General features: G+C 37.9%; 2 protein-coding genes across 2 annotated transcripts; one reads left to right on the top strand and one right to left on the bottom strand.

Moving 5' to 3' along the window:
- Positions 1 to 6,663: 6,663 nt before the first annotated feature.
- LOC306741583 (uncharacterized protein) lies at positions 6,664 to 7,455 on the bottom strand. Its single transcript, XM_079223888.1, has one exon. The coding sequence runs from the start codon at positions 7,397 to 7,399 to the stop codon at positions 6,833 to 6,835; it is 567 nt and encodes a 188-aa protein (XP_079080014.1). The 5' UTR covers positions 7,400 to 7,455; the 3' UTR covers positions 6,664 to 6,832.
- Positions 7,456 to 14,527: 7,072 nt separating this feature from the next.
- On the top strand, positions 14,528 to 15,405 carry LOC306741582 (uncharacterized protein). Its single transcript, XM_079223887.1, has one exon. The coding sequence runs from the start codon at positions 14,606 to 14,608 to the stop codon at positions 15,200 to 15,202; it is 597 nt and encodes a 198-aa protein (XP_079080013.1). The 5' UTR covers positions 14,528 to 14,605; the 3' UTR covers positions 15,203 to 15,405.
- The last annotated feature ends 6,289 nt before the right edge of the window (positions 15,406 to 21,694 follow it).

Raw genomic sequence — 21,694 nt, 5'->3', positions numbered from 1 at the left:
ATATATATATATATATATATATATAGCAATATAGTATAGATATACATATTTATAGTAATAAATATACACCAAACTCCATTCAATAATTCCTTTATTATGTATAAAGTCTCAAATGTGGCCTTTACTCCACTCTCACCAGACTCCATTCAATAAATCTCATATTTATCTTCGGCTCCAGCAGCTAACTGCGTGCGTCATTAAATCAGATTAAAGCATCTGGCCTGTTGGCGTTCCTCTCCCCGTAGACTTCTAACGCCTTCTCCTCCATCTTTGTAGTCCTTTGTCGTCCTCCAGCTATCAGGAGAGCGCTATCTAAACCGGAAATACGTTTAACGGACACCGGAAGTGTTTTATTTACTTTGTGACTGTGACTGTGTATTTATTTGTATATATTAGAATTGTTTCTTCAACTATTGGCATGTACGATTTCATAAATTGTCAATAAGAATTATTTTATTTTATGTATATATTGTGCATTTTTACTATTTTTTTGTATATATTGTGCATGTTGTATATTGTATTACTGACCTGTCTGTATAAATGCTGCTGTACATGTTCCCTTGTGGAGTGTTTTGTAAAATATTTATTTATTGTTTTGAACCAGTTTGATTGTATAACTGGAAAATGCGTTGGAAGCTGAAATAAAATGTTTGTCTGTGTGTGTGCGTGTGTGTGAGTGTGTGTGTGTCTGTGTCTGGCTGTCTGTGTGTGTGTGTCTGTCTGTCTATGTGTGTATATATCTGTGTGTGAGTGTGAGTGTGTGTGTGTGTGTGTGTGTGTGTGTGTCTGTGTCTGTCTGTCTTTGTGTGTGTGTGTGTCAGTCTGTCTATGTGTGTGTATATATATGTGTGTGTGTGTGTGTGTGTGTGTGTGTGTGTGTGTGTGTGTGTGTGTGTGTGTATACACTCACCTAAAGGATTATTAGGAACACCATACTAATACTGTGTTTGACCCCCTTTTGCCTTCAGAACTGCCTTAATTCTACGTGGCATTGACTCAACAAGGTGCTGAAGGCATTCTTTAGAAATGTTGGCCCATATTGATAGGATAGCATCTTGCAGTTGATGGAGATTTGTGGGATGCACATCCAGGGCACGAAGCTCCCGTTCCATCACATCCCAAAGATGCACTATTGGGTTGAGATCTGGTGACTGTGGGGGCCATTTTAGTACAGTGAACTCATCGTCATGTTCAAGAAACCAATTAGAAATGATTGGAGCTTTGTGACATGGTGCATTATCCTGCTGGAAGTAGCCATCAGAGGATGGTACATGGTGGCCATAAAGGGATGGACATGGTCAGGAACAATGCTCAGGTAGGCCGTGGCATTTAAACGATGCCCAATTGGCATTAAGGGGCCTAAAGTGTGCCAAGAAAACATCCCCACACCATTACACCACCACCAGCCTGCACAGTGGTAACAAGGCATGATGGATCCATGTTCTCATTCTGTTTACACCAAATTCTGACTACCATCTGAATGTCTTAACAGAAATCAAGACTCAAGACTCAGACCAGGCAACATTTTTCCAGTCTTCAACTGTCCAATTTTGGTGAGCTCTTGCAAATTGTAGCCACCAACAACCATGCCACGCTCAAAATTGCTTAAATCACCTTTCTTTCCCATTCTGACATTCACTTTGGAGTTCAGGAGATTGTCTTGACCAGGACCACACCCCTACATGCATTGAAGCAACTGCCATGTGATTGGTTGATTAGATAATTGCATTAATGAGAAATTGAACAGGTGTTCCTATTAATCCTTTAGGTGAGTGTATGTGTGTGTGTGTCTGTCTATGTGTGTGTGTATATAATCTGTAGTACAACGTGTGTCTGTAGTGTACACCGTGTGTCTGTCTATGTGTGTGTGTATATAATCTGTAGTACAACGTGTGTCTGTAGTGTACACCGTGTGTCTGTAGTGTACAACGTGTGTCTGTCTATGTGTGTGTGTATATAATCTGTAGTACAACGTGTGTCTGTAGTGTACACCGTGTGTCTGTAGTGTACACCGTGTGTCTGTCTATGTGTGTGTGTATATAATCTGTAGTACAACGTGTGTCTGTAGTGTACACCGTGTGTCTGTAGTGTACAACGTGTGTCTGTAGTACAACGTGTGTCTGTAGTACGTGTGTCTGTAGTGTACAATGTGTGTCTGTAGTACAACATGTGTCTGTAGTGTACAACGTGTGTCTGTAGTACAACGTGTGTCTGTAGTGTACAACGTGTGTCTGTAGTACAACGTGTGTCTGTAGTGTACAATGTGTGTCTGTAGTACAACGTGTGTCTGTAGTGTACAATGTGTGTCTGTAGTACAACGTGTGTCTGTAGTGTATAACGTGTGTCTGTAGTACGTGTGTCTGTAGTGTACACCGTGTGTCTGTAGTGAACACCGTGTCTGTAGTGTACACTGTGTGTCTGTAGTACAACGTGTGTCTGTAGTGTACGTGTGTCTGTAGTACAATGTGTGTCTGTAGTGTGTCTGTAGTACACTGTGTGTCTGTAGTGTACACCGTGTGTCTGTAGAGTATAACATGTGTCTGTAGTACAACATGTGTCTGTAGTATAACGTGTCTGTAGTACAGCATGTGTCTGTAGTACAACATGTGTCTGTAGTACAGCATGTGTCTGTAGTACAACATGTGTCTGTAGTACAGCATGTGTCTGTAGTACAACATGTGTCTGTAGTACAGCATGTGTCTATAGTACAACATGTGTCTGTAGTACAGCATGTGTCTGTAGTATAACATGTGTCTGTAGTACAGCATGTGTCTGTAGTATAACATGTGTCTGTAGTACAACATGTGTCTGTAGTACAGCATGTGTCTGTAGTACAACATGTGTCTGTAGTACACTGTGTGTCTGTAGTACAGCATGTGTCTGTAGTATAACATGTGTCTGTAGTACAACATGTGTCTGTAGTACAGCATGTGTCTGTAGTACAACATGTGTCTGTAGTACAACATGTGTCTGTAGTACAGCATGTGTCTGTAGTACAACATGTGTCTGTAGTACAGCATGTGTCTGTAGTACAGCATGTGTCTGTAGTACAACATGTGTCTGTAGTACACCATGTGTCTGTAGTACAGCATGTGTCTGTAGTACAACATGTGTCTGTAGTACAACATGTGTCTGTAGTACACTGTGTGTCTGTAGTACACCATGTGTCTGTAGTACACCGTGTGTCTGTAGTACACTGTGTGTCTGTAGTACAACATGTGTCTGTAGTACACTGTGTGTCTGTAGTACACCATGTGTCTGTAGTACACTGTGTGTCTGTAGTACACCATGTGTCTGTAGTACACTGTGTGTCTGTAGTACAACATGTGTCTGTAGTACACCATGTGTCTGTAGTACACTGTGTGTCTGTAGTACACCATGTGTCTGTAGTACAACATGTGTCTGTAGTACACCATGTGTCTGTAGTACACCATGTGTCTGTAGTACACTGTGTGTCTGTAGTACACCATGTGTCTGTAGTACAACATGTGTCTGTAGTACACCATGTGTCTGTAGTACACTGTGTGTCTGTAGTACACCATGTGTCTGTAGTACACCGTGTGTCTGTAGTACAACATGTGTCTGTAGTACACCATGTGTCTGTAGTACACCATGTGTCTGTAGTACAACATGTGTCTGTAGTACAGCATGTGTCTGTAGTACAACATGTGTCTGTAGTACAGCATGTGTCTATAGTACAACATGTGTCTGTAGTACAGCATGTGTCTGTAGTATAACATGTGTCTGTAGTACAGCATGTGTCTGTAGTATAACATGTGTCTGTAGTACAACATGTGTCTGTAGTACAGCATGTGTCTGTAGTACAACATGTGTCTGTAGTACACTGTGTGTCTGTAGTACAGCATGTGTCTGTAGTATAACATGTGTCTGTAGTACAACATGTGTCTGTAGTACAGCATGTGTCTGTAGTACAACATGTGTCTGTAGTACAACATGTGTCTGTAGTACAGCATGTGTCTGTAGTACAACATGTGTCTGTAGTACAGCATGTGTCTGTAGTACAGCATGTGTCTGTAGTACAACATGTGTCTGTAGTATAACATGTGTCTGTAGTACACCATGTGTCTGTAGTACAGCATGTGTCTGTAGTACAACATGTGTCTGTAGTACACTGTGTGTCTGTAGTACACCATGTGTCTGTAGTACACCGTGTGTCTGTAGTACACCGTGTGTCTGTAGTACAACATGTGTCTGTAGTACACTGTGTGTCTGTAGTACACCATGTGTCTGTAGTACACTGTGTGTCTGTAGTACAACATGTGTCTGTAGTACACCATGTGTCTGTAGTACACTGTGTGTCTGTAGTACAACATGTGTCTGTAGTACACCATGTGTCTGTAGTACACTGTGTGTCTGTAGTACACCATGTGTCTGTAGTACAACATGTGTCTGTAGTACACCATGTGTCTGTAGTACACCATGTGTCTGTAGTACACTGTGTGTCTGTAGTACACCATGTGTCTGTAGTACAGCATGTGTCTGTAGTACAACATGTGTCTGTAGTACAACATGTGTCTGTAGTACAACATGTGTCTGTAGTACACTGTGTGTCTGTAGTACACCATGTGTCTGTAGTACACCGTGTGTCTGTAGTACAACATGTGTCTGTAGTACACTGTGTGTCTGTAGTACACCATGTGTCTGTAGTACACTGTGTGTCTGTAGTACAACATGTGTCTGTAGTACACCATGTGTCTGTAGTACACTGTGTGTCTGTAGTACAACATGTGTCTGTAGTACACCATGTGTCTGTAGTACACCGTGTGTCTGTAGTACACCATGTGTCTGTAGTACAACATGTGTCTGTAGTACACCATGTGTCTGTAGTACACCATGTGTCTGTAGTACACTGTGTGTCTGTAGTACACCATGTGTCTGTAGTACAACATGTGTCTGTAGTACACCATGTGTCTGTAGTACACTGTGTGTCTGTAGTACACCATGTGTCTGTAGTACACCGTGTGTCTGTAGTACAACATGTGTCTGTAGTACACCATGTGTCTGTAGTACACCATGTGTCTGTAGTACAACATGTGTCTGTAGTACACCGTGTGTCTGTAGTACACTGTGTGTCTGTAGTACACTGTGTGTCTGTAGTACACTGTGTGTCTGTAGTACACCATGTGTCTGTAGTACACCGTGTGTCTCTAAGGGAGATTTAGTAACCCGGTAGGATCGTCTGAGGCAGATCTGGTTGAAAGCAGATCAAACAGAGACCAGCGTGACATCGGGGATCAAACCTCCAACCCGGTTCTAAAAGCATCTCATGCCGCCTCTAATCCTGTTAATGTGACGCTCACACATCTGCACTCATTTACTTTTGTCTGCGCAGGTTGCACTGCATTGTTATCTTCCATAGATATTCAGTGTCAAACAGGTTATTTGCAGCCACAATAAGTTTTTCCAAATAGTAGTTATTTTTTGCACAGATGTAACTTTATTTGCATCGTTCAACGCGACTGCACATTTTATTTGTTTTTGTCTGATGGAATCTGGTTTACTTGAAAGCGATTCCAATTTTCTTTATTCTGCTAAATGTATTTCAAAAAGCACCGAGGAGTCACAGTTATTATTTCAATAGAAATCTGCCTCAGAACTAAACTGACAGCGACCTTTGATGCTGAGGCAAGAAACGGTGACCAGCATCACGAAACGTAGGTTCTTTACTTTTGCTAATGGATTTTACTTTGACTTTATTATTTCACACAAAGCCCTGGTGTAACGTCTTTAAACAGAAAAAAGACGATGTTTTGTACAAAGATTTTATATTATTTTATTAACATGTTATATTTGGATTTGTCAGCTATGACAGCAAATTTGAAGAAAATGCATATATTATACATTTATTAATTATTTTTGCCTAATTATATATTCACAATTGTAAATTTACAAACCAAAAACAGTGTTTGTTTTTTTTACAAAGAATTTGAATTATATATAAAAACTCTGAAAGGATGTTCCAATTAATAATAGCAATATATGTTTATTGTTACACAATTATGCTTTAGTGCCCTTTTTATTTTATGCTTTGTCTGTTTTCCTCTGCTTGTTAGATTAACTGTAAATTCATGTATTTTGCCATTTGCTAGTCAATTTATGAAAATGTATTTTAAATTGAATAAATGTTTTATACAACAACATCTGAACAGGCACCCTCATTAAAACATGGTTATAACTAAATTATTTATATATATATATATATATATATATATATATATATATATATATATATATATATATATATATACATACACATATATATACACACACACATTAATAAATAAAGAAGAGATGTTTACTTCCGGGTTGGTTGACGTCACGTGGGTCCTGTGAAAGGCCTCCTACGACATGGAAGCCTCGAGCTCGAGTAGATTAACCAGTTCATCTTGAATCCACTCTTTAAAACACACAGGAGCCTTTAAGTTGCTTCATAATCACATTTATTTAGCACAAAACCCCCCAAAAGTCCTTTGAGGATAAATAAAGTAAAAACAAGCCCATCGGAAATACAAATATACAAAATAAATCTCTAAAATGGCAGCGGTCGGGACCACGCGAGGAGCCGTTGTTCGCTCCTCCAACACGTAGAGTTAAAAATAAATAAAATACATTAAACTATAAACAAATCAAAGAGTCCTTAACGGGAATTGGTAACATGGTTTATTAGAGGAATTAACATAAAAAAAACTCATGGGTACATTTCGTTTTAACATGCTCGAGCTACAAAAACAGAATTACAAAAAAATTGTATAGTGCGCGTGTTTGAGAGACGCAGCCGCGGCCGCGCGAGGACGTCGCGCCGGGGCGGTGTTTACTCGTTGTTGTCGTAGCTCTCCCGGTAGGACTGGCGTGAGTAGCCGCTACTCTGGTTCCTGTCGGACCGCCCTTCGGATCCGCCGCCTCGACTGAAGCTCCGGCCGCCGCTCCGGTCACCGTAGCCGCCGCTCCGGTCACCGTAGCCACCGCCGCCGCCTCCGCCGCGGCCACCGTAGCCGCCGCCGCCACCGCCCCCGTAGCCGCCGCTCCGTTCGCCGTACCCGCCGCCGCGGCCACCATAGCCGCCGCCGCCGCTCCGTTCACCGTAACCGCCGCCGCCGCCGCCGCCGCGCCTGCCCCCCCTTCCCTTATTCGCCGCGTTCACGCGGATCTGGCGGCCGTCCAGGTCCTTTCCGTCCATGCCATCCGTCGCGTCTTTGGCGTCCTCCGGGTTCTCGAATGTCACGAAGCCGAAGCCGCGAGACCTCTGCGTCTCTCTGTCCATGATCACGACGCAGTCCGTGATGGGGCCATACTTGTCGAAGGCCTCTCTCAAGGCTTCCTCTTCGGTATTGCCGCTCAAGCCCCCGATGAACAGTTTCCCCTCTTCCGACATGGACATGGTGATGCGTGACTTAACGGAGTCCAAACGAATCTGAGCGCGCGGCGGATTGACAAAGAGATCCGGGTTCCCTCGTTGCGACGTAAGAATGCTTCTCGCTTCCGGTTCCGGTATTTTCAGGGGAAAGCAATCGAGGAACGATCGAACTGTGACTAAATGGTGGTAGATGGATAGAAAGATAGATTTAAAATAAGAAATGTATTCACAGAGGAACCAGTCAGGACAAGACGTTAACACGGGGGTTGAATCCCAGTGCAGGGACGTGAACCAGTGTCTTCAGGGTGAGGGTCAAAGGTTAAATAAAGAGCTGCAACAGGAAGTCATCCTCTGGTTTCCTCCTCTAACAGGAGGAGACAGGGGTGCAAGTCTCTTAACTGCATCCCCGTTTCCTTCACTTATGTCCTTTCCTTGTATCCCACTCCCTCCAACCAGAGACGCAAGGAAACCATGCGAGGAGAGAGGACACAAGGAGAGAGGACACGAGGAAAAATGTTATAAGAGACATGGGCTGCAGTCAATAGTCAAAACATGACCTCCTCACAGCCTTTCCTAACCACTTCTCCTTGACCTCAGTGGAAAACGTCACAGGGTCAAGAAAAGATGGGAAGGAGACTTCATGAGGAGTTAGGAAACGACAACTAGAGGAGTGTAGAAGATCAGACTCCACTTTCACTAACGACGTAGTTATGATGCAGGAGATGTAGTGACGTCAGTCTGCAGCGCAGAAACTACAACGCTCACGAGAAGAACTACAAAAGATCATCTGAAATACTTCGTCCCTGTGTTCTTACAGTGTTGCTCATGACAACATAAACAACATGTTCATATATTACTTTATTAACATAAACATGTTCATATATTACTTTATTAACATAAACAACATGTTCATATATTACTTTATTAACATAAACAACATGTTCATATATTACTTTATTAACATAAACAACATGTTCATATATTACTTTATTAACATAAACATGTTCATATATTACTTTATTAACATAAACATGTTCATATATTACTTTATTAACATAAACAACATGTTCATATATTACTTTATTAACATAAACAACATGTTCATATATTACTTTATTAACATAAACAACATGTTCATATATTACTTTATTAACATAAACAACATGTTCATATATTACTTTATTAACATAAACAACATGTTCATATATTACTTTATTAACATAAACATGTTCATATATTACTTTATTAACATAAACAACATGTTCATATATTACTTTATTAACATAAACATGTTCATATATTACTTTATTAACATAAACATGTTCATATATTACTTTATTAACATAAACAACATGTTCATATATTACTTTATTAACATAAACAACATGTTCATATATTACTTTATTAACATAAACATGTTCATATATTACTTTATTAACATAAACATGTTCATATATTACTTTATTAACATAAACATGTTCATATATTACTTTATTAACATAAACAACATGTTCATATATTACTTTATTAACATAAACAACATGTTCATATATTACTTTATTAACATAAACAACATGTTCATATATTACTTTATTAACATAAACAACATGTTCATATATTACTTTATTAACATAAACAACATGTTCATATATTACTTTATTAACATAAACATGTTCATATATTACTTTATTAACATAAACAACATGTTCATATATTACTTTATTAACATAAACATGTTCATATATTACTTTATTAACATAAACATGTTCATATATTACTTTATTAACATAAACAACATGTTCATATATTACTTTATTAACATAAACAATCTGTTCATATATTACTTTATTAACATAAACAACATGTTCATATATTACTTTATTAACATAAACATGTTCATATATTACTTTATTAACATAAACATGTTCATATATTACTTTATTAACATAAACAACATGTTCATATATTACTTTATTAACATAAACAATCTGTTCATATATTACTTTATTAACATAAACAACATGTTCATATATTACTTTATTAACATAAACAACATGTTCATATATTACTTTATTAACATAAACATGTTCATATATTACTTTATTAACATAAACATGTTCATATATTACTTTATTAACATAAACATGTTTATATATTACTTTATTAACATAAACATGTTCATATATTACTTTATTAACATAAACAACATGTTCATATATTACTTTATTAACATAAACAATCTGTTCATATATTACTTTATCAACATAAACAACATGTTCATATATTACTTTATTAACATAAACAATCTGTTCATATATTACTTTATTAACATAAACAACATGTTCATATATTACTTTATTAACATAAACATGTTCATATATTACTTTATTAACATAAACAACATGTTCATATATTACTTTATTAACATAAACATGTTCATATATTACTTTATTAACATAAACAACATGTTCATATATTACTTTATTAACATAAACAACCTGTTCATATATTACTTTATTAACATAAACAACATGTTCATATATTACTTTATTAACATAAACATGTTCATATATTACTTTATTAACATAAACAACATGTTCATATATTACTTTATTAACATAAACAACCTGTTCATATATTACTTTATTAACATAAACAACCTGTTCATATATTACTTTATTAACATAAACAACCTGTTCATATATTACTTTATTAACATAAACATGTTCATATATTACTTTATTAACATAAACATGTTCATATATTACTTTATTAACATAAACAACATGTTCATATATTACTTTATTAACATAAACAACCTGTTCATATATTACTTTATTAACATAAACAACATGTTCATATATTACTTTATTAACATAAACATGTTCATATATTACTTTATTAACATAAACAACCTGTTCATATATTACTTTATTAACATAAACAACCTGTTCATATATTACTTTATTAACATAAACAACATGTTCATATATTACTTTATTAACATAAACATGTTCATATATTACTTTATTAACATAAACATGTTCATATATTACTTTATTAACATAAACAACATGTTCATATATTACTTTATTAACATAAACAACCTGTTCATATATTACTTTATTAACATAAACAGCATGTTCATATATTACTTTATTAACATAAACAACCTGTTCATATATTACTTTATTAACATAAACAACCTGTTCATATATTACTTTATTAACATAAACAACCTGTTCATATATTACTTTATTAACATAAACAATCTGTTCATATATTACTTTATTAACATAAACAACCTGTTCATATATTACTTTATTAACATAAACAACATGTTCATATATTACTTTATTAACATAAACAACATGTTCATATATTACTTTATTAACATAAACATGTTCATATATTACTTTATTAACATAAACAACCTGTTCATATATTACTTTATTAACATAAACATGTTCATATATTACTTTATTAACATAAACAACATGTTCATATATTACTTTATTAACATAAACATGTTCATATATTACTTTATTAACATAAACATGTTCATATATTACTTTATTAACATAAACATGTTCATATATTACTTTATTAACATAAACATGTTCATATATTACTTTATTAACATAAACAATCTGTTCATATATTACTTTATTAACATAAACAACATGTTCATATATTACTTTATTAACATAAACAACATGTTCATATATTACTTTATTAACATAAACAACCTGTTCATATATTACTTTATTAACATAAACATGTTCATATATTACTTTATTAACATAAACATGTTCATATATTACTTTATTAACATAAACAACCTGTTCATATATTACTTTATTAACATAAACAATATGTTCATATATTACTTTATTAACATAAACAACCTGTTCATATATTACTTTATTAACATAAACAACATGTTCATATATTACTTTATTAACATAAACAACATGTTCATATATTACTTTATTAACATAAACAACCTGTTCATATATTACTTTATTAACATAAACAACCTGTTCATATATTACTTTATTAACATAAACAACATGTTCATATATTACTTTATTAACATAAACAACCTGTTCATATATTACTTTATTAACATAAACATGTTCATATATTACTTTATTAACATAAACAATCTGTTCATATATTACTTTATTAACATAAACATGTTCATATATTACTTTATTAACATAAACAACCTGTTCATATATTACTTTATTAACATAAACAACATGTTCATATATTACTTTATTAACATAAACAACCTGTTCATATATTACTTTATTAACATAAACAATCTGTTCATATATTACTTTATTAACATAAACAATCTGTTCATATATTACTTTATTAACATAAACAACATGTTCATATATTACTTTATTAACATAAACAACATGTTCATATATTACTTTATTAACATAAACATGTTCATATATTACTTTATTAACATAAACATGTTCATATATTACTTTATTAACATAAACAATCTGTTCATATATTACTTTATTAACATAAACAATCTGTTCATATATTACTTTATTAACATAAACAACATGTTCATATATTACTTTATTAACATAAACAACATGTTCATATATTACTTTATTAACATAAACAACATGTTCATATATTACTTTATTAACATAAACAACCTGTTCATATATTACTTTATTAACATAAACATGTTCATATATTACTTTATTAACATAAACATGTTCATATATTACTTTATTAACATAAACAATCTGTTCATATATTACTTTATTAACATAAACAATCTGTTCATATATTACTTTATTAACATAAACATGTTCATATATTACTTTATTAACATAAACAATATGTTCATATATTACTTTATTAACATAAACAATCTGTTCATATATTACTTTATTAACATAAACAATATGTTCATATATTACTTTATTAATGTAAACAATATGTTCATATATTACTTTATTAACATAAACAACATGTTCATATATTACTTTATTAACATAAACAACCTGTTCATATATTACTTTATTAATGTAAACAATATGTTCATATATTACTTTATTAACATAAACAACCTGTTCATATATTACTTTATTAATGTAAACAATATGTTCATATATTACCTTATTAACATAAACAATCTGTTCATATATTACTTTATTAACATAAACAACCTGTTCATATATTACTTTATTAACATAAACAACCTGTTCATATATTACTTTATTAATGTAAACAATATGTTCATATATTACTTTATTAACATAAACAACCTGTTCATATATTACTTTATTAATGTAAACAATATGTTCATATATTACCTTATTAACATAAACAACAGAGTATCATGCTACGAAACTGTTTCTTTGTTCAGTTTCAAAAATAATAATAATACATTGTATTTGTATTGCACTTTATATTTGAGCAATCTCAAAGTGCTACAGAGCAGAATAGAACAAGAACATTTTTTAACATGATGAATTAAATACGTTCTCACACTAACAATGTCTCTTATCTCTTTATGTTGTTATGGTTTATATGCAGATTATAATCTCATCAAATATGCAGCAGAACAACACCAGAGAGAGAATATCAAATACAGCAGTTTGATCACTTTACAGCAGTTTGATCACTTTACAGCAGTTTGATCACTTTACAGCAGTTTGATCACTTTACAGCAGTTTGATCACTTTACAGCAGTTTGATCACTTTACAGCAGTTTGATCACTTTACAGCAGTTTGATCACTTTACAGCAGTTTTCAGAAAGGTAACGTTGGTAGTTTTCCAGCAGGTTTAACAGATTATTGAAAGTATTTCCAAGTTATATAAACAGTTATTCACATGATCTGTGTTTGTCTTCAGGATCGTTTGTTCTTGTGAACGGCTAAATGATACGTCACTTTAAATGTACTACATCTCAGAGGTACATGTAGTACTCTTTACTGTACTACATCTCAGAGGTACATGTAGTACTCTTTACTGTACTACATCTCAGAGGTACATGTAGTACTTCTAGCTGTACTACATCTCAGAGGTACATGTAGTACTTCTAGCTGTACTACATCTCAGAGGTACATGTAGTACTTCTAGCTGTACTACATCTCAGAGGTACATGTAGTACTTCTAGCTGTACTACATCTCAGAGGTACATGTAGTACTTCTAGCTGTACTACATCTCAGAGGTACATGTAGTACTTCTAGCTGTACTACATCTCAGAGGTACATGTAGTACTTCTAGCTGTACTACATCTCAGAGGTACATGTAGTACTTCTAGCTGTACTACATCTCAGAGGTACATGTAGTACTTCTAGCTGTACTACATCTCAGAGGTACATGTAGTACTTCTAGCTGTACTACATCTCAGAGGTACATGTAGTACTGTCGGCCCCTGTCAGCTGACCGGGTCTGACCAATAGGAAAACGAGACAAAAGTCCAGTTAATCAAATGACGATGTGATAATTATTGAATTATAACTTTAATATTTCAGCTGGTCAAGTTGGGCCTTGTTTGACTTCCTTCATATACTGCATTTCATTTCTTATTCTATCCTCTTATGTATATATTGTACATGTTTCTTCGTGTAGCAACCCGTCGGTTCTAACGCTGCAGAGGTAAACTCACACTGGGGCAACTACATCGCTCTTTATTGGGGCAGCAGCAATATTGTTGGTGCAACCAGTGACACAGATCCTGGGCCATGATGGGCAACACACACAACGTACAGACCAAGGCAGCGGTCCACTAACTGGAAAATAAATCAAATGAAAACATAACTAAGACCAACCCCCACGGAGGCTGCCGTAACCCACCGGCTGTCCGGCCTCCTCCCATCAGGGCCCGTGCACCCCATCACCCGTCCGGCTGACCCAACCACCTCTGCGCGTCAGTTCCACCCAGTCGCATTACTCTGCTATTCTATTATTTTTAATCATGTAAAGCATTTTTAATATTGTATTTTGATACATTTACCTATATGTATCATGATACATATGTATACCTATATGTTATGGTTATCTATGTGTCTTTCTGTCTACGTTCAACCACTTAGTCACAGTAAGATCGTTCATCGATTGCTTTCGCCTGAAATGACCAGAACCGGAAGCGAGAAGCCATTCTTCCGTCGCAACGAGGTAACCCAGATCTCTTTGTCAACCCGCCGCGCTCAGATTCTCGTTCCTTAAATCACGCATCGCCATGTCGGACGAGGGGAAACTGTTCATCGGGGGCTTGAGCTTCGAAACCGACGAGGACAGTCTGGCCGCGGCCTTCGGAAAGTACGGAACCATCGAAAAATGTGATGTGATCCGGGACCGAGAAACGGAGAGATCCCGCGGCTTCGGCTTCGTGAAATACGAGAACCCGGAGGACGCCAAAGACGCGATGGACGGCATGGACGGGAAGGACCTGGACGGCCGCCAGATCCGCGTGGACGAAGCGGGAAAGGGCGGGCGCGGCGGGAGAGACTCGCGAGGAGGAGGAAGAGGAGATGGCGGCGGTAGGAGAGACTCGCGAGGAGGAGGATACGGCGGGGGAGGCTCGCGAGGAGGAGGATATGGCGGGGGAGGCTCGCGAGGAGGAGGAGGATATGGCGGACGCGGCGGGGGAGGCGGCGGCAGATACGGCGATGACCGGAGCTACCAGTACCGGTCTGACGGGAACCAGTACCGGAGCAGCGGCGGGGGAGGAGGAGGCGGCGGCGGCTACTCCAGCTACAGAGACAACCGGTCTCAGGGTGGCGGTGACCGCAGCTCGTCCTACAGGGACGGGTACGACAGCTACAGCAACGAGTAAACACCGCCCCGGCGCGACGTCCTCACGTGGCTCGGCTGCGTCTCTCAAAACACGCGCACCCCCTCTAACAAAGATGGCCGCGTGATTCGCTGAACTTCGTTTTTTTTTTAATTCTGTTTTGTAGCTCGAGCATCTTAAGAAAAAGAAATGTACCCATGAGTTTTTTATGTTCATTCCTCAAATAAACAATGTTACCAATTCCAGTTAAGGACTCTTTGATTTGTTTATAATTTATTCCTGAAAGGTGGTTTTAACTAAACGTAATGGAGGAGAAACAACGGCTCCCCGAGTGGTCCCCACCGCCGCCATTTTGTAGATTTAATTTATATATTTATATATTCGATGGACTATGAAGCAGCTTAAAGGCTCCTGTGTGTTTTAAAGAGTGGATTCGAGATGAACTGGTTAATCTACTCGAGCTCGAGGCCTCTGTGTCGTAGGAGGCCTTTCACAGGACCACGTGACGTCGACGAACCCGGAAGTAAACATCTCGGTCGCTCTCCGTCACGTTCTTTGTTGTGTTTTTTCTTTTTAAAGACTTTACGCGGATCAGTTCGATGTAAACGTCACTACCCGCTCCTGAGGCTGACGTCACTGAGGATATTTTTATACGTTTCATTGATTTTTGACAGTTGAGCCCCTTCATGTGTGATAGTCTTACAGGTTTGGATTTGGAGAATACTTTTGCAATGAAACCTCTTTATGCCAATAAATGAAATGAAGTGATGGAACATGTTGTTGAGTCATCTGATGAAGCCTGAAGGTCATATAATGACCCCTTAAGGTCATATAGTGACCTCTGATGAACCCTGAAGGTTAGATCTGATCTGAAGGCTACTTCAATGAAATTGGGGCAGAAGAGATCCCTCTACCTGATTTGTTTTATGTAAATATTCATAAAGAAGCAGTTCATACGTTCTTGGTTAGTCAATTCATCATCTTCTCACGGAGGATTCTCAAGTTTATAAAACAAAAACAATGGAATAATCAAAGAATGTAATTATCACATTTAAAACGAGCAGTACTTTATTTAGTCATAAATAGGATGGCATTGTGTGTTTCAGAGATCATGAAATAACGGTTTCTTTTGAAATCGGTAGTCTTCATTATTTTTCAGCTTGGTTGCATACACACTCATGTTGTTGAGCAGCTCGTCTTCTGGACGACTTCCAGACTCCTTCAGACTCGTGGAGGATCTACAGCTTCCTAACGGAGGAAGGACCATCTCTCTCTGCATGTCAGTTTGACTCTTCTTTCCCGACCAGGACGTGATGACCTCGCTGCCTCTGTTCTCTGGGGACTATCAGGAGTCATGGAGGCAGATGCACCACCTCTGTCCCGGGTCTACTCCTCTGTCCCGGGTCTGGTCCTCTGTCCCGGGTCTACTCCTCTGTCCCGGGTCTGGTCCTCTGTCCCGGGTCTACTCCTCTGGTCCCGGGTCTGGTCCTCTGTCCCGGGTCTGGTCCTCTGTCCCGGGTCTACTCCTCTGTCCCGGGTCTGGTCCTCTGTCCCGGGTTTGGTCCTCTGTCCCGGGTTTGGTCCTCTGTCCTGGGTCTGGTTCTCTGTCCCGGGTCTGGTCCTCTGTCCTGGGTCTGGTTCTCTGTCCCGGGTCTACTCCTCTGTCCCGCCGCATCGTGGCCTGGAGGAACTTCACCTGGTTCCACTGCAAACAGTTGGACTGTTGATGGAGTCACATCCCTGTTGTTAAACACATTGAACCATTCTATCGCCCAGCGGTTCTATGAGTCTGTTGTTGTTGTCTGTAGGAGTCTGTTGTTGTCAGGAGTCTGTTGTCTGTTGTTGTCTGTATGAGTCTGTTGTTGTCTGTATGAGTATGTTGTTGTCTGTTGTTGTCTGTATGAGTCTGTTGTCGTCTGTATGAGTCTGTTGTCGTCTGTATGAGTCTGTTGTCTGTTGTTGTCTGTAGGAGTCTGTTGTTGTCTGTATGAGTCTGTTGTCGTCTGTATGAGTCTGTTGTCGTCTGTATGAGTCTGTTGTTGTCTGTATGAGTCTGTAGAAGTCTGTTGTTGTCTGTTGTTGTCTGTATGAGTCTGTTGTTGTATGTAGGAGTCTGTTGTTGTCTGTATGAGTCTGTTGTTGTCTGTAGGAGTCTGTTGTTTGTATGAGTCTGTTGTTGTCTGTATGAGTCTGTTGTCTGTTGTCTGTATGAGTCTGTTGTTGTCTGTAGGAGTCTGTTGTTGTCTGTATGAGTCTGTTGTTGTCTGTAGGAGTCTGTTGTTGTTGTTTGTTGTTGTCTGTTGTCTGTTGTTCTTGTCTGTAGGAGTCTGTTGTCTGTTGTTGTCTGTTTGAGTCTGTTGTTGTCTGTATGAGTCTGTTGTTGTCTGTATGAGTCTGTTGTTGTCTGTTGTTGTCTGTAGGAGTCTGTTGTTGTCTGTATGAGTCTGTTGTCTGTAGGAGTCTGTTGTTGTCTGTATGAGTCTGTTGTTGTCTATTGTTGTCTGTATGTGTCTGTTGTTGTCTGTAGGAGTATGTTGTCTGTTGTTGTCTGTAGGAGTATGTTGTTGTCTGTTGTTGTCTGTAGGAGTCTGTTGTTGTCTGTTGTTGTCTGTAGGAGTCTGTTGTTGTCTGTAGGAGTCTGTTGTTGTCTATTGTTGTCTGTATGAGTCTGTTGTCTGTTGTTGTCTGTAGGAGTCTGTTGTTGTCTGTAGGAGTCTGTTGTTGTTGTTTTTTTTGTTGTCTGTTGTCTGTTGTTGTCTGTAGGAGTCTGTTGTTGTTGTTTGTTGTTGTCTGTTGTCTGTTGTTGTTGTCTGTAGGAGTCTGTTGTCTGTTGTTGTCTGTTTGAGTCTTTTGTTGTCTGTATGAGTCTGTTGTTGTCTATTGTTGTCTGTATGAGTCTGTTGTTGTCTGTAGGAGTCTGTTGTTGTCTGTTGTTGTCTGTAGGAGTCTGTTGTCTGTATGAGTCTGTTGTTGTCTATTGTTGTATGTATGAGTCTGTTGTTGTCTGTAGGAGTATGTTGTCTGTTGTTGTTTGTATGAGTATGTTGTTGTCTGTTGTTGTCTATAGCAGTCTGTTGTTGTCTGTATGAGTCTGGTGTTGTTGTCTGTAGGAGTCTGTTGTTGTCAGGAGTCTGTTGTCTGTTGTTGTCTGTATGAGTCTGTTGTTGTCTATTGTTGTCTGTATGAGTATGTTGTTGTCTGTATGAGTCTGTTGTTGTCTGTTGTTGTCTGTAGGAGTCTGTTGTCTGTATGAGTCTGTTGTTGTCTATTGTTGTATGTATGAGTCTGTTGTTGTCTGTAGGAGTATGTTGTCTGTTGTTGTTTGTATGAGTATGTTGTTGTCTGTTGTTGTCTATAGCAGTCTGTTGTTGTCTGTATGAGTCTGGTGTTGTTGTCTGTAGGAGTCTGTTGTTGTCAGGAGTCTGTTGTCTGTTGTTGTCTGTATGAGTCTGTTGTTGTCTGTAGGAGTCTGTTGTTGTTGTCTGTAGGAGTCTTGTATGTTGTCTGTATGAGTCTGTTGTTGTCTGTATGAGTCTGTTGTTGTCTGTAGGAGTCTGTTGTCTGTATGAGTCTGTTGTTGTCTGTATGAGTCTGTTGTTGTTGTTGTTTGTTGTTGTCTGTTGTTGTTGTCTGTAGGAGTCTGTTGTCTGTTGTTGTCTGTATGAGTCTGTTGTTGTCTGTACGAGTCTGTTGTTGTCTGTAGGAGTCTGTTGTTGTCTATTGTTGTCTGTATGAGTCTGTTGTCTGTAGGAGTATGTTGTTTTCTGTATGAGTATGTTGTTGTCTGTAGGAGTCTGTTGTTGTCTGTATGAGTATGTTGTTGTCTGTAGGAGTCTGTTGTCTGTTGTTGTCTGTATGAGTCTGTTGTTGTCTGTAGGAGTCTGTTGTTGTCTGTATGAGTCTGTTGTTGTTGTCTGTATGAGTCTGTTGTCTGTTGTAGTCTGTAGGAGTCTGTTGTTGTCTGTAGGAGTTTGTTGTTGTCTGTATGAGTCTGTTGTTGTCTGTAGGAGTCTGTTGTTGTCTGTTGTTGTCTGTATGACTGTTGTCTGTAGGAGTCTGTTGTCTGTTGTTGTCTGTATGAGTCTGTTGTTGTTGTCTGTATGAGTCTGTTGTCTGTTGTAGTCTGTAGGAGTCTGTTGTTGTCTGTATGAGTTTGTTGTTGTCTGTTGTTGTCTGTATGAGTCTGTTGTTGTCTGTTGTTGTCTGTATGACTGTTGTCTGTAGGAGTCTGTTGTCTGTTGTTGTCTGTATGAGTCTGTAGGAGTCTGTTGTTGTCTGTTGTTGTCTGTATGAGTCTGTTGTCTGTTGTTGTCTGTAGGAGTCTGTTGTTGTCTGTTGTTGTCTGTAGGAGTCTGTTGTCTGTTGTTGTCTGTTATTGTCTGTATGAGTCTGTAAGAGGAGACAGAGTGGAGATGAGGAGTACAGGTACCTGGTGTCTCATCACATGGAGGAGTACAGGTACCTGGTGTCTCATCACGTGGAGGAGTACAGGTACCTGGTGTCTCATCACATGGAGGAGTACAGGTACCTGGTGTCTCATCACATGGTGGAGGAGTACAGGTACCTGGTGTCTCATCACATGGAGGAGGAGAACAGGTACCTGGTGTTTCATCACATAGTGGAGGAGTACAGGTACCTGGTGTCTCATCACGTGGAGGAGTACAGGTACCAGGTGTTTCCATCGACAGCCGACTGAACTGGAAGGCCAACATCAACGCTGTGTACAAGAAGGGGATGAGTCGACTCTTTTTCCTGAGGAAGCTTGGATCCTTCAATGTGTGCAGAAGATGCTGGAGATGTTCTACCAGTCGGTGGTGTCCAGCGCCCTGTACTTCTCCATCGTCTGCTGGGGAGCAGCATTGGAGCCGGTGACACCAACAGACTTAACAAGCTAGTGAAGAAGGCTCCATCATCGGCTGCAAGCAGGAGTTCCTGGAGCAGGTGGTGGAGAGGAGGACGCTGAAGAAACTACTGTCCATATTGGACAACCTGGACCACCACCTACTGCAGGGACATATATATATATATATATATATATATATATATATATATATATATATATATATATATATATATATATATTAGCTGTCATAAGGACCGTTACAGGAGAACATTCCTGTCACAGCAATAAGACTTTATAATGAGTCACCTCTAGTCAGATCCTCTGTGGATTAATTATCCCTGAACACGTTTGTTTATTACACTTCACATACTCACACATACATACTCTGCTTTTTTGCACTTCTCTAATGTTTAAATTTAATTTCCTAAATTATTACACGCTGCGCTGCACATATCTTTCATCACAATTATTTGTATTTATTTTGTACATATCTTTCATCCCTGTTGCTTTTATACTTTATATTTTGTGTCTGTAAGCTGCTACCCTGACAACACATTTCCCCTTGGGGATTAATAAAGCATCTATCTAGTAATAAATGATCTATCTAAATGGGATTTTCCAAAACAATGAATCTACTTTTCACAGTGGTCTACATGTGGATATTTTTTTATTTATTTAACTGTTATTATTAGAATTGAGGACAAAAGATTGTCCATATCGTAGTTGTTGGATGCCGTATTTATTTAAACATTTATATAAATAAATATATGTGAAGATAGTGGTCATTTCTCTATAAATATATTTATATATATACACAGATGCTAAATAAATAACCTTATACATTATTATCACCCACATCTTTGCACTACATGAGACGAAGTCAACAATCGAGCGTTAAGTATTGAACTAAACATAAAATAATGTTCTACAACACGTGGTGTTTGCTGTCAGATCTGAGAGCCAATCAGCTCTGATGTGGCGAGAGCCAGGCGTTTCCCATCATGCACTAGGCCACGCAGTCGGTGGAGAGCTACTGCGGCCCCTGGCTCTAAAATCGACGGCCGCCTTGCTCTCGTGAGATTATCGTTGACCACGACGTCAACGATTCTGCGCAGAACTGGCTCATCTCGATTTAACCTAATATATGACCTTCAGGCTTCATCAGATGACTCAATATGTACCATCATTTCATTTATTGGCATAAAGAGGTTTCATTGCAAAGGTATTCTCCAAACCTGTAAGACTATCACACATGAAGGGGCTCAACTGTCAAAAATCAATAAAACGTATAAAAATATCCTCAGTGACGTCAGCCTCAGGAGCGGGTAGTGACGTTTACATCGAACTGATCCGCGTAAAGTCTTTAAAAAGAAAAAACACAACAAAGAACGTGACGGAGAGCGACCGAGATGTTTACTTCCGGGTTCGTCGACGTCACGTGGTCCTGTGAAAGGCCTTCTACGACACAGAGGCCTCGTGCACGAGGAGATTAACCAGTTCATCTCGAATCCACTCTTTAAAACACACAGGAGCCTTTAAGCTGCTTCATAGTCCATCGGATATATAAATATATAAATTAAATTTACAAAATGGCGGCGGTCGGTACCACGCGGGGAGCGTTGCTCCTCCATAACGTTTAGTTAAAACCACCTTTCAGGAATTAAATATAAACAAATCAAAGAGTCCTTAAC

The sequence above is a fragment of the Taurulus bubalis genome, assembly GCF_910589615.1.
Source record: "Taurulus bubalis genome assembly, chromosome: 9".
NCBI classification, from domain to species: Eukaryota; Metazoa; Chordata; class Actinopteri; order Perciformes; family Cottidae; genus Taurulus; species Taurulus bubalis.
This window is presented reverse-complemented; position numbering and strand designations above follow the sequence as displayed.